The sequence below is a fragment of the Odocoileus virginianus genome, chromosome 20 (assembly GCF_023699985.2).
Source record: "Odocoileus virginianus isolate 20LAN1187 ecotype Illinois chromosome 20, Ovbor_1.2, whole genome shotgun sequence".
In the NCBI taxonomy this organism is placed as follows: domain Eukaryota; kingdom Metazoa; phylum Chordata; class Mammalia; order Artiodactyla; family Cervidae; genus Odocoileus; species Odocoileus virginianus.
In genome coordinates this window covers 43,315,824-43,329,263 of record NC_069693.1, presented here as the reverse complement: position 1 = coordinate 43,329,263, position 13,440 = coordinate 43,315,824, and the positions used below count along the sequence as shown (strand labels likewise).

Sequence of the window (13,440 nt, the reverse complement as noted above, 5' to 3'; positions counted from 1 at the left end):
TGCCATGTCACCCAGCAATCCCACTCCTGGGCATACACACCCAGGAAACCAGATCCGAAAGAGACACGTGTACCCCAATGTTCATCGCAGCACTGTTTATAATAGCCAGGACATGGAAACAACCTAGATGCCCATCAGCAGACGAATGGATAAGGAAGCTGTGGTACATATACACTATGGAATATTACTCAGCCATTAAAATGGATTCATTTTAATCAGTTCTAATGAAATGGATGAAACTGGAGCCCATTATACAGAGTGAAGTAAGCCAGAAAGAAAAGACCAATACAGTATACTAATGCATATATATGGAATTTAAAAAGATGGTAACGATAACCCTATATGCAAAACAGAAAAAGAGACACAGATGTACAGAACAGACTTTTAGACTCTGTGGGTGAAGGGATGTTCAGAGAGAACAGCATTGAAACAAGTATACTATCAAGGGTGAAACAGATCACCAGCCCAAGTTAAATGCATGAGATGGGTGCTCAGGGCTGTGCACTGGGAAGACCCAGAGCGATGGGATGGAGAGGGAGGCGGGAGAGGGGATCGGATGGGGAACACATGTAAATCCATGACTGATTCATGTCAATGTATGGCAAAAACCACTATAATATTGTAAAGCAATTAGCCTCCAATGAATAAAAATAAATGGAAAAAAGAAAAACAAAACTCTGAGCTGGTCATTTAGCTAATGAGCCTCTACAAAGCGATCAGCTACAAGAATAGAACACATTTACTGTTGACAGTAAATGTGGTCCTGAACAGTAGAATCAGAAACATTATTTTGCTTATTTGAATTCTTAAGATACTGTGGATTTAAATTTTGAAGTGTTGAAAGAAGTGGAGCAAAACTTATCTTGGTTGAGAAAGCTGTTTCCTGTTCCGAGTAAACCCAGTGATTTTGTGAGTGACGATGGAGACAGGTTCTGCTTCTGCACGTCCAGAGGGCTTTTTGCTCTTGGCTTTCAGAACAGTCTGTGTCAGTCATCCTTTGGGAATTTACACCAGAGCAGTTAATAAAAACAAAAGATGGATCCTTGTTTCTGTTGCATAGACCCTTCTCTCCCAGCCACATCTGCTCCCGTTAGGTTTGGAAGCATTGCTGACATTCTTAGAGCTTTAGCGGAGAAAGAGCCAAAGGACAGAAAAGAGAAATTTTATAAACACTGCATAACAGCTCTGTTTGATATCATTACAAAAATGATTTTATTTTTCTTGTAGCATCTGAGCTATTACATATGAACACTTTTACCAACATGAATCCTGTAGCCATTTTCCCATCTATAAATAGCATCTTAGAATAGAAGGTCTGGTGTCTGGGAGCTTGGAACATTTTGTTCATCTTTCCACAGCTGAGAGAATTTATGCTGGTGCAGGGGGTTTCTTCCTCTACCTCTAGTGGTCTGATGACTATCACCCTCTGCCTCAATGTTTCATCTATGAAATAAAGATTTATGGAACATTTCTTTATTATCCACAAGGGCTTTCTTTGTCTTGGGGTCGTCCGTTTTACACACAGGAAAAACCTTAAATGAATCATGCAAAGTCACAGAAGGTGCAGTTAGTGAAGCCAGTCAGCCAACTCAGATCCAGCATTCTTTCCACTCGCCTGCAATCCCTGCAGCCAAGTCCATCCTGCCCTTTTCTCTCTGCTGAGAAAGAAGAGCTTGAAGTACAGCAATGTAACACAAAGGCATCCCTGCTCTATCTCAGTTTCGATTCTTACCAGCTGTGGTGCTCTGTGTTGGACTGGGAGGTATAAGTTACAGAGTTGCTAGAAAATAGAGGAGTTCTGAAGTCCCAGGAAAAGGATATGGCGTGAAGAGGCCCTGAACAGTGAGGGTCCCAGCGGAGAAGAGGAGCTTCACAGCAGAGAGAGAGCAGGACATGGATGCGGTGCTGCCACGGAAACTGAAGGGGAAACTGTCTGAGGAAGGGGGAACGTGTGGGCGGGTTTGCTGTCTGTGTCCTGGATCTGACCGCGTGGAGGGTGTGGGCGACCTTGACGGAGCAGGTTCACAGGGCGGGATGGAGTGTGTGAAGAGGGTCTGGATGGTGGGGAGCGGAAGGACGTTGCCGGGAATTCCTTCTGCAGCTTGACTGCGATGGCTGCACACAAGTAAGGTGGCTGGAAGGGACAGTGGAGGTCAGAGGGAGGGGTTACATATGGCAGCCTGTTTGCTAATCAGAATAATCCCATAGAGTTGGACTGCGTTTGCTGGAGAGAGAGGTGGTACCGTAGGAGCAGAGTCTCTGGGAAAGTGCTATGGGAGGAAGTATCTGTGATGAGGATTCCTTGTGTGACGGATGATGGAGAAAGGGCCAAGGAAGAGATGATGATGCTGGAACAAAGGCGTCTCAGTGCCCAAGGAGAGCGGTGAAGCTGGGACAGAGCTGGTGTATAACATGAGGATGGTAGAGCTGGTGGTCTTGAATACAAGTGAGCTGGAAGGATTAGAAAGTGAGTGGTCAGGGAAGGGAGTGGTGGAATTCAGGTTTCAGAGGTTGTATGGCTTCTGTTGGCAGTCAGAACTGGGAAAAGGGTGACTGGGTTAGGTTGAGGAGTATGTTTGGGGGGTCAAGGGGGTGCTTAGAGACAGAGAAGCCAGGTTGCATGAGTCTCAGGTACTTGCTGAAGACACCCAGGATGATAGCAGGACTCAGGGTGGTCAGGAAGGAGAAGAGTGGTTTTGAATATAGAAGGAAGTGAGCAGAGAGTGAAGATGGGAAAGCCAGCCACCATAAACAGGACTTAGCAGGAGGAGGAAGAAGCCTGTCACTCACAGGGATGAACCCCTCCCCCTGGACTGTGCTGGCGTCATCTGATGCAGGGGAGTAATTATGTGTAGGTTTTCGGAAGTCGGTGAGTTAATGCTTATAAAGTCCCCACCATAGTACCTGTGTGGATGCCTTTGTGCAGTCATGTTTGACTCCTTGTGACCCCATGGACTCCAGCCCACCAGGCTCCTCTGTCCATGGGATTTCCCAGGCAAGAATACTGGAGTGGGTTGTCATTTCCTTCTCCAGGGGATCTTCCCGACCCAGGGATTGAACCCAAGTCTCCTGCATCTCCTGCATTGGCAGGCAGATTCTTTATCACTATGCCACCTGGGAAGCCCCACCGTAGTGCCTAGTACATGCTAAAAAAAATGAACAAATACTAGTTTGTGCAACCACCATGCACCCTAAAAACACATAGACCCATGTCTAGTCACAAAAGTAAAAGTCCCTGTGACTTTTATTATAAGCTTCATTACTATTTGCTTTAATAACATGACCATCCCTTACTGTGCTTTCAGTTCAGTTCAGTTCAGTCGCTCAGTCGTGTCCAACTCTTTGCAACCCCATGAATCGCAGCATACCAGACTTCCCTGTCCATCACCTACTCCCAGAGTTTACTCAAACTCATGTCCATTGAGTCGGTGATGCCATCCAGCCATCTCATCCTCTGTCGTCCCCTTCTCCTCCTGCCCCCAATCCCTCCTAGCATCAGGGTCTTTTCCAATGAGTCAGCTCTTCGCATGAGGTGGCCAAAGTACTGGAGTTTCAGCTTCAGCATCAGTCCTTCCAGTGAACACCCAGGACTTATCTCCTTTAGGATGGACTGGTTGGATCTCCCTGCAGTCCAAGGGACTCTCAAGAGTCTTCTCCAACACCACAGTTCAAAATTCTTTGGCGCTCAGCTTTCTTTATAGTCCAACTCTCACGTCCATACATGACTACTGGAAAAACCATAGCTTTGACTAGACAGGACCTTTGTTGGCAAAGTAATGTCTCTGCTTTTTAATATGCTGCCTAGGTTGGTCATAACTTTTCTTCCAAGGAGTAAGTGTCTTTTAATTTCATGGCTACTGTGCTTTACTTTTATTGAAGATGAGTCTGCAAAAATATGTTAGTACCAAAAAATGCTACTGACCTAGCAAACTAACACTGAAGAAAGTGAGTGTTACATTCCTTTAGAATTCTCTCAGCAGGTTGAAAAAGGAGTTCCTGAACAAATGAGAAACTTCATCTAGATTTCAAATTTAGGAACTTTTTCATATACAGTACTCATTAGTCACTTTTTCATATACAATAACAAGATCAGTTAAATCCACTTAAAAAAAAATAAAAGATCTCCTTGTGTTATGAGATTTTAAAAATGGGAGAGAGTGAAGCAGGTGCTTCTCAGATCACCTCCTCAGGGCAAGCCTGGATCCAGATATGGAGGATTTAGGAGGGGCCCAGCTGTTGAATCTTACTGAGCTAGTCAGTTATGAGATTGCTATTAATAATGGTAAACTTGGTTATGATTACTTTTATTGATTATGTGAACCTCTTTGGGGTGAGATGAGAATCTTACTTTGATTATCCTAGTGAAGCCAAGAGAAGCTTCCACATGATTAGATACACACACACACACACACACACACACACATATACATTTATGTATATATCTGCATATTGGATATACATACAAATTAGATACATTATGTAAATATTATACAATCCTGCAGTTCATACTCCCCTCCCAAAAAAAAATACCAACATATGAAGAGTTCCTATATACCTCTGGGGATCGCAGTCTTAATCCCACAGATTGCAAATATGGTGACTGAGTCAGAAGAACACATAAATTCTAGGGTTTCCAGGATGCATTTGATTTTCAGCCTCAGAAAACTGGTCATCCAAGCCATGAGTGTATTTTGTCCAGTCTGCTAATCCTGGCAATCTGTCATCTGGGCATTTGTGACTCCATTCATGAGTATGAAAGCCTCCATGGTGTATGAAAAGTCCTTATCCAGATGTCACCACCCTTAGAAAAAACAGGGAAGGGAGCAAAAAAAGGGAAGAAGAGACTAGACATGGCGATTTTAAAAAGCATCCTGAATAGAATGCGTCCACAGGTGAATTCCAGGCGATCCCATCCACGTGCTTCCCTTGCATGCAGACACAGCTGCTAGGAATAACCAGGGTGTGTAAACACTACGGAAATGCCCAGAGTCATGGTAGTAAGTTCCTCCTCCATCCCTCCGATGCAGACCTGCCGTGCCCCGCAGCCCCGTTAAGGCTGCACCGATGCTGCAGTCGCCTGGCCCACCACGTCACTTGTGCCAAGGAAAGGCCTTCCTTACTGGAAGCATCTGAAAGCTGCTGGCTCTCAGCAGCACTGGTGTCGGGCCAGACAGGGCTGTGTCACACTGCTTCCAGGGGCTGACCCCAGGGCCCCTCCAAGCGAAACGCTGCCGAAACGCCTTTACAACTAGAAAAATCAGATATTCCTCCAAAGACTATGGAAGTTGGCAGATGGAGAGCTGCTGTGGGGACAGCCCCTACAGGAGCATGAAGTACGCCGTGTGAGCTATAAAAGAAGCCGTCGTGTGCCGTAACCATCACCGTGGAGCACACCTGCCCACATGCCGTGGCCGTCTGACCGCTCGGGCTTTGCGTTCAGTGAGGCGCCGCGCTCGTCTCTGGAGAGAAGGCCCACGATATTATCCTGTCTTGAGTCCTTGGCACATGCTGGCCTCTCTGCTGTGCAAAGGCGTCCTGGCCTTTTTCTGCCCAGCAGACACTGCCCCAGCTCCCCAGACATGCGCCCTTGCCTCTGCAGGGCTCTCTGCAGACAAGCGCTGGCTCGATCCTCTCGTTGCACTCCCCGTGCTGGGGGATTAGCGGCCCCTTATTCTCTGTGGTTAGGCAGGTAGTTTATCGCGGCCCTGAGGTTTTGGTTGCTATCCCTGTGATCTGTGATGGAGCCTGGCGCCAGATGCTAGTAAAGCCCCGACAGACGAAGGAAAAACTTCATCCCTCCAATGGCCGCAATAGTAACTAACCAGGTGTTAAAACTGCAGGTGTTGGTCTAGGCTTGGAAGGGTCACAAAGAGTTGCGTGTATTTACTATTTCAATCAAATATCAATAAATATCACTATTGAGTTAATCAAGAGGAAAGAACGACGTGAAATTGGCAGTGATTAGATGCTCAGATGCTCCTTAAACACTGCTATCACTGAAGTGTTAGGAACGCAACCATACTTTATAAGACATATCCTATCATTAACTTTATTAAATATTTCAAACATCTCCTCAGTTTGCATATATACATTATTGATAGAATTGTTACAGAAGAAACTGACCGTTTCTTTGAACAAGCTTTAGTTAACAGATAAAGGAAACTGAAGCACCAGTTTGAAGGGAAATTGAATGACAAATGAACTTGAGATACTCGTGTTCCACTTTGACATTTAGAGGGAAAAATGTTCTAAGCATCAGGCTGAGGCCTGTTTTACCTAATATAATTGATGATGCCACAATGGAGTGGAGTTAGAAACTGGTAGCAAAGCACCAGTAGATACAGTTTTGAAATTATTGTGTTGAATCTCGTTAGGGAATTCTGTAAAATACAAATTGTTCTATACGCAGTTTAAGATGGCTGGGAAACTGCATTCAGGAGCAGGAAAGAGCATATATCTCATCTTTTAAATTCATATTTACTTGTACTTATTATTTCTGAGGGAAAAATACATAGAAAATGGATGTTTGGTAGTTAGAGAATTGTTTATTGCAAAACAAATTACTTTGAAGAGTATGACTCCCAAGTTCTTGAGTTACAGATTTTTTTTTCCCCAATATATAATACTATTTATGGTTTGGGCTTCATGAGGTCTTAACTGTTGCACTCTTCATGGTGGTGTGTGGGCTTCTGTCTAGTTTAGGCGCGAGGGCCCAGTGGTGTTGCGGCATGTGGGATCTTAGTTCCCCGACCAGGGATCGAACCTGCGTCCCCTGCATTGGAGGGCTGATTGTTAACCACTGGACCACCAGGGAAGCCCCTGGATTCTTGACTTGTCTTAGATGGCTATTATTAGCCTGATCACGAGATTCTCGGTTTGATAGCAACTCCTGCCCTCAGCTCTCCCACCCCTGTATGTTGTTGAGTTACACAGATTTGTCACTAGTCCCATTTTCAGGTTAATTTTAGAACACTTGCCATCAAGCTAGAATAAAGTGCTTATGAGCCTGGATGGTTTTGGTTTGGCCACGTGCACTTATCTACCCTCCTGCCTTTCAGTGAACTGTGTACCAGTTACTTCTACCCAGAGCAGCACGACTCCCCAGTAAGTGGAGAGTGTTGGAAACTGGCTTGGGTTTCTTGAAGCAACGTGATAATTAGCATGAATCTTAACTCTTGATTCTTTGGGCACATTATTTTGACAAAATGAGTTTTGAGGATTTAGCTATTTTTAAAAAGTGGGATTTGTTCTTGTTATAGCTAACAGTTGTGCAGTATGGCTTTTTCTGTTAAATTAGCACAGGATTAAGTATATTGAGGATAATTGTGTAGGGCTGGTTTGGGTCACTCAGCCCTGGAAAAGAGCCAGGCAGTAAAAACAGGAACCCCTGGCAAGTTCCCGCCCACTAGGTGTTGTTCAGGTATAGAGCATTGCTTTTATATTAGCAGGAACAAGCCTTGTGAACTCTTATAAATAGTTGTTTCTGTGTTTTCCGTAAACAGTACTGATCTTCTGCTTGTTGTTCTTTTGCTTCTTTCTCTTTGGATAGATCCAGAACAGGGCAGGTGCAAAGGTGAGATCCATGGTGCACAGCGTCAGCTCAGCCACCACTGCAGCCTGGCCTTCCCAGTGTCTAACTTCTCATTAAATACAAAATTAAAATTTTAAACATAAAACCAACTTTAAAAATAGGCTTTTATGTTCACTATTTAAAAAAGTGCCCAGTAGCTTCAAAGGATTTCACACATCCATTTAAAATCAGGATTTTCGGCATCTAAGCCCCTTGGAAAAGGAGGGAGCATCCCCCAACCAGCCCTTTAACTGGAAACTCATCCTATAGACTCTGCTGTACCTTAGAGAGAAGGTTACCTCTCAGTGGAAAAATCTCATGCTTGCATTAGTGCTGGCGTGATATATTGTGCCCAATTCCTCTAACATGCATAGCTTCTATAGGAAAAGAAATTTGGAGGCTCAGCATGTGCAATAAAAGTTACCATGATTGTTTTTCAACTGTTACTTTTTATATGTTTTCCTAACGTGGATGTGGTAACCTCTGGTGAGTGACATGATCAGTTTGAGATGGCACTGAGGGCTTATTTTCAACACTAGCGAGGGACTGAGCGGATTTGTTGATCTAATATAGATTGCGATGTCTTGGGTTTATTAAGATTTATATGGACAGCTTCTGGGGATAAAAAGATAAGGCAGTGAGGCAGCACGGTGGGCCTCGGAGCACACAGAGTGTCCAGGACATTGTGAAGCAGCACTTTACAGCATCTCTGCAGCGATAAGGAAAAAGTAAAGATGAGAGGCGGAGAAGTGCAACCCAGGGGTTTTAATAAATACCTTCACACTTGGCCTCTGGAGCTAACACTTCTCAACAGCGTGTTTAAAAAGACAGTAGCAATTTCATGATTGCCTGCAATGAAGTTGTGCACTGGAGTGTTTTTTAAATATGCAGCCTAATAAAAGTACTGAGGTAAATAAAACGATTGTGTTTGTTCCTTGAAAATTAGGGCATGTGGTGCTTAAGCATCGAAGTCATTCATACATACTTTAATGTAAAACTGTTTCTGATAAATGCCAAACCTCTTGATTTGGCAGAAAACCTGTGTGACTCTTCAGTTGAGCGCAGTAATAAGTTCTTTGAGGTGCAGCGTACACTCAGGTCCTCTGAAGGGGAGCCCGCCTTTGTGATTAGGTCAGCCTGAAAAGCATTTGGCTATTGTTGACCTTATTGTTCGTTGTCCTTCTTTCTGCCAAGGTGTCTGAGCGTTTGAGTCAACCAGGAGTGGCGATCGGTTTGGCTTGGACTCCCTTAGGCGGGGAAATCATGTTCGTGGAGGCAAGCCGGATGGATGGCGAAGGCCAGTTAACTCTGACCGGCCAACTGGGGAACGTCATGAAGGAGTCTGCACACCTCGCTATCAGCTGGCTCCGCAGCAACGCCAAGAAATACTATCTGACCAATGGTGAGTGGCCCGCCTGGCGGTCGGGGGGGGGGGGGGGGGGGCGTGCTCAAAGCCGTGGGCAAAGAAGAGCCTTGGGATCATGACCCAGGCGGTGTCACGCAGTTCTGAAACAGAGATAAAGGAGAGCTTTAAATGATCACTCACACCTTAAAGCATAGACCTTTGCTTTTGAACTGCAGTGGAAATTCTAGTTCCCAGTTGAGGACTGTTTGACTGGAACCTGAGCTGGAAACTGATTCCAACAGTTTGTTTTGTTTTTCCTTCAACTTAGAATAGAATGAAGCTGTTCTTCCACACCGCCACTTACACTGCCCACTAATATTTTGAAGGATTTATTTACCCCAAACATTCATTTTTATCTCTTTGATTTTCTTTTTTCAGAGAAAGAGAAAACCAGTTTAATTTTTCTACATCAAAATCTTTTTTTCCTTTCTTAAAGCTTCTGGAAGTTTTGATCTTCTTGAGAATACAGACATCCATCTGCACTTCCCAGCTGGAGCTGTCACAAAAGATGGACCATCTGCTGGAGTTACCATAGCAACCTGTCTGGCCTCACTTTTCAGTGGGCGGCTGGTGCGCTCAGATGTCGCCATGACTGGCGAAATCACACTGCGGGGTCTAGTTCTTCCAGTAAGTGTGAAAAAGCCTATTTATATGTTTGTTAAATTTTTTAATTTAAATTTTTATTAATAGTATTTTAAAATCTAAATAGTGGTTTGCCATCTTCCTATAAATGGCTTAGTTTTACATACATATTTTTTATATCTGCAATTCAGATTTTAACATTTTGATCAAATCAAGGAAAAACTGACGATTTTCCCCATGTTTTCCCTTCCACTAAAAAAAAACTTGCTGACAGGAAAAAGACACCAGTGTGGTCACCAGAAATATTAGCCGTTCAGATGAAGATTGGAGGCTTTGTCCTAGTTAACGAATTGTTAAATACATAGCACATGTGTGAAATAGGCTGGTGGCTGTGTGTTTTATTTTGGCTGCACGAGTCTTCACCAGAGCGCCTGGGCTGCTCTTGTGGTGGAGCTTGGGGAATGCATGGGCGTGGTAGTTGTGGCGGCAAGCTTAGTCACCCCATGTGGCATGTGGGATTTCAGTTCCCTGACCAGGGATCAAACCTGTGTCCCCTGCATTGGAAGGCTGATTCTTAACCACTAGACCACCAGGGCAGTCCTGGACGGTAGCTGTTTTTAAACTTTAAGCCCAGTTCTCACCTTTGAAATTCCTTTGAGACCTCCTATCCTCCTACAGATAACTTAGATTACTGTAATTGATAGATTGGTAGAAAAATTTACAGAAAAGAAGTAGTACAAAATGGAAATTTGTAGTAAAGACTCACCACTCTTAATTGCTAAATGTTGAAAAAGTTCTGTACATATGAGGCTTTGGGGTTCCAGCCTATATGGTAACTACTTATAAAAACACTGAAAAACGCATAAAACTTGAAAGATCATTTAGAGGTTTAAGTCATTAGATAGCAGTACCACTCTACATTAAAGTTTTGGCAGATTTGATAGCAAACTGAGAAGAAATGTTCTTTATTCTGAGAACACCTCTGTTTTAATGAAGTAATGGTGAAAGTAGGTCATAGACTCACCAATTAAGATCACTACAAATGCTCTCAATTCTCTGGGTTTTTAAATTTAATTCAACCAGGAAGTCATATCATAAACTGTATTTATGTTCTGTACTCAAAAGGAATGTTGATCCCTTTTCTTCACATTGCCCCGGAACTATTGCATTTCTAGTGACTTGTGGTTAGCACTAGCTGTACTACTAAGAGGAAATGAGCAAGTGCTTTAGCAACCATAAACTCTTCAGTTTCCTAGTTCAAAACGGTAAGCCGAGTGAAGGAATAAATTTTAGTGGTCAGACATGAGTGGGGAGCCATCAGCTGATAGTTCAGCCAACTTCTAGAAGACAGAAGTATCCCAGCTGATGTAGCAGGATTGGAGATAGAGACATGCTTTCCAGCAGGAACCTGGTGAGAAGCACTGGCTCAGAGCCAGAAGGTTCAGACCAGGAGAACAGGAAGGGGATGGGAGACAAAAACCAGGGCATTCATTGACACCTCCACAGAACAAATGGCTCTTCGGCTTGGTCCCCTGCACTCAGAGCACATCGCACCCAGGCAAAGGCTTCCCCACCCCCAGGGGAGGACAGCCACAGCAACTCTGAGGAAGCCTTCAGTTTTAAACTATTACATGAGACATGGAGAGAAGCAGCAGCATTTAAGAAAAAGACTTGCTAAGGCTAGAGAAAACATAATTCAAGACAGAGGATAAGACAAAGCTCTTAAATTTAAAATGATGGTTTTAGGAGTTGTTCAAAGGACTAGTCAGAAAAAAATAGGAAAAAAAACAATCTGACAGATCCAGCGTCTAACTAAACTGAGAAAATGGAATAGAACAAATTGTCAAGGAAATAACGGGGCATTTCCTAGAATTGAAGGCTGTGTTCATTTTGAAAGGACCTAAGAAAGATTGAAAGGACCAACTCAGGAAAAGGATTCATCCTCATGACTTTCCAGTTCATCAAGGACAAAGCTTACTCATTGACGACACTAGATATATATACAGCATCTTTAAGACCCTGAGAGAAAATGATTCTTAATCAAGTCTTGTATACACAGCCTTCAGTTCAGTTCAGTTGCTCAGTTATGTCCAGCTCTTTGTGGCCCCATGATCCTCAGCATGCCAGGCCTCCTTGTCCATCACCAACTCCCGGAGTCCACCCAAACCCATGTCCATTGAGTCGGTGATGCCATCCAACCATCTCATCCTCTGTCATCCCCTTCTCCTCCTGCCCTCAATCTTTCCCAGCATCAGGGTCTTTTCCAGTGAGTCAGTTCTTCGCATCAGGTGGCCAAAGTCCTGGAGTTTCAGCTTTAGCATCAGTCCTTCCAATGAACACCCAGGACTGATCTCCTTTAGGATGGACTGGTTGGATCTCCCTGCAGTCCAAGGGACTCTCAAGAGTCTTCTCCAACACCACATAGACAGCCTTAGTGTCAGTTAAATGTGAACACAGAATAGACATTGCCATACATTCAGGGAATCAGTTCATCGCACACTCTTTCTGACGAAGGTACCTGAAAGTGTAGTTCGCGGCATAAAGAAAAAGCTTGGAAAGAGAGTGACAGTGCGATAGGATGGCAGAAGTGCAGCAGGTGGGAGACAGCTTCCAAGAGCTGCCTCCAGGGATTATCTATGTGTGGTATCCATTGCTGCACACACACCACCCCAAAGCAGTAGTTATTCTTCGTTTCTGTGGGGCAGGAATTCAGGAGAGGCTTAGTTGGGCTCTTCTCAGTGTGGTCACTATAGCAGCCTGGTCTGTCATCTGAAAGTTGACTGGGGCAGGGGCATCTGCTTCCGTTGTGGTTCACTCATGACTGCAGATTGGTCCTGGTCGGCAGGAGGCCCTGGGTCCTCATTTAGAGCCTCTCCCTAGACAGTTGGGGTGACCTCAGACACCTGAGCTACCTATAAACATGATTGATGTGAGTACAGAAAGGAATAGAAATATAAAAGGGAATCATGAACAGAAGAGGTGCTCATACCTGTCAAAAATTTAGAATTTTCCATTAATAGGATTTAGTTTGGTGCTAATTTAAATGTAAAGAATATACTATTAACTTTTTAGTGGCTTTGTCAGCTCAAGCTCTAATGAAGTGGAAAATGATTTGGATGTTTTAAAATAGCAATGAAAGGTGGGTCAGGGTTTATCTCAAGGCCTGAGGATAATCATAAATAAACCTTCCAAATGTTCTTCTCTCCTTACAGGTGGGTGGCATTAAAGACAAAGTCCTGGCAGCACACAGGGCGGGATTGAAGTGTGTCATTATTCCTCAGAGGAATGAGAAAGACCTTGAAGAAATCCCAGCCAATGTCCGGCAGGATTTAAGTTTCATCACGGCAAGCTGCCTGGATGAAGTCCTTAATGCAGCTTTTGATGGTGGCTTTACTGTCAAGACCAGACCTGGTCTCCTAAGTAGCAAATTGTAGCCCAGATCGCAACAGAATTTTAGGTTACAAAGTGCCAAAAGGTACTGACATGATTTTATTCGCACCAATAGGGGTAAAGCACAATGTCCCTAATTTGTGAACATAATCACAGCAGTAACAAGCCTCACTCACGTGGTGGCTAGTGTTTATTACAGAAATGTTAATTTAATAAATTGATTAAATTGGAATTGAACTCTTGTCTTGAATGGGCTTATTACTGTCCCTGGCAAGTTACAGAACAGTGGTTTTCTTGTGGTTCCAAACAGAAGCCTCTGTATTACCTGAGAACTTGTTAGAAATGTGAATTCTCAAAAGCCATCAGCAGACCTTCTGAATCAAACTCGGGGGCTAGGAGCCAATCTGTACTAAGCCACCAGGTGATTCTGGTGTGTAGTCAAGGTCAGGAAACATTGGGATAGACCATTAATTAGCAGATGCATCTATGGACT

The 13,440-nt window shown here is 43.9% G+C and overlaps 1 protein-coding gene across 2 annotated transcripts in view; it reads left to right on the top strand.

Annotated features, from left to right (window-relative positions):
- The window catches only part of LONP2 (lon peptidase 2, peroxisomal), an 81,353-nt gene extending 68,169 nt beyond the window's left edge, over positions 1-13,184 (top strand). For both annotated transcript variants that reach the window (XM_020879891.2, XM_070451345.1), the window contains exons 13-15: positions 8,765-8,972; positions 9,412-9,602; positions 12,770-13,184. In XM_020879891.2, coding sequence (XP_020735550.2) covers positions 8,765-8,972; positions 9,412-9,602; positions 12,770-12,991 — 621 coding nt within the window. In that variant the 3' untranslated portion in view covers positions 12,992-13,184. The remainder of the gene's footprint in view (positions 1-8,764; positions 8,973-9,411; positions 9,603-12,769) is intronic.
- The last annotated feature ends 256 nt before the right edge of the window (positions 13,185-13,440 follow it).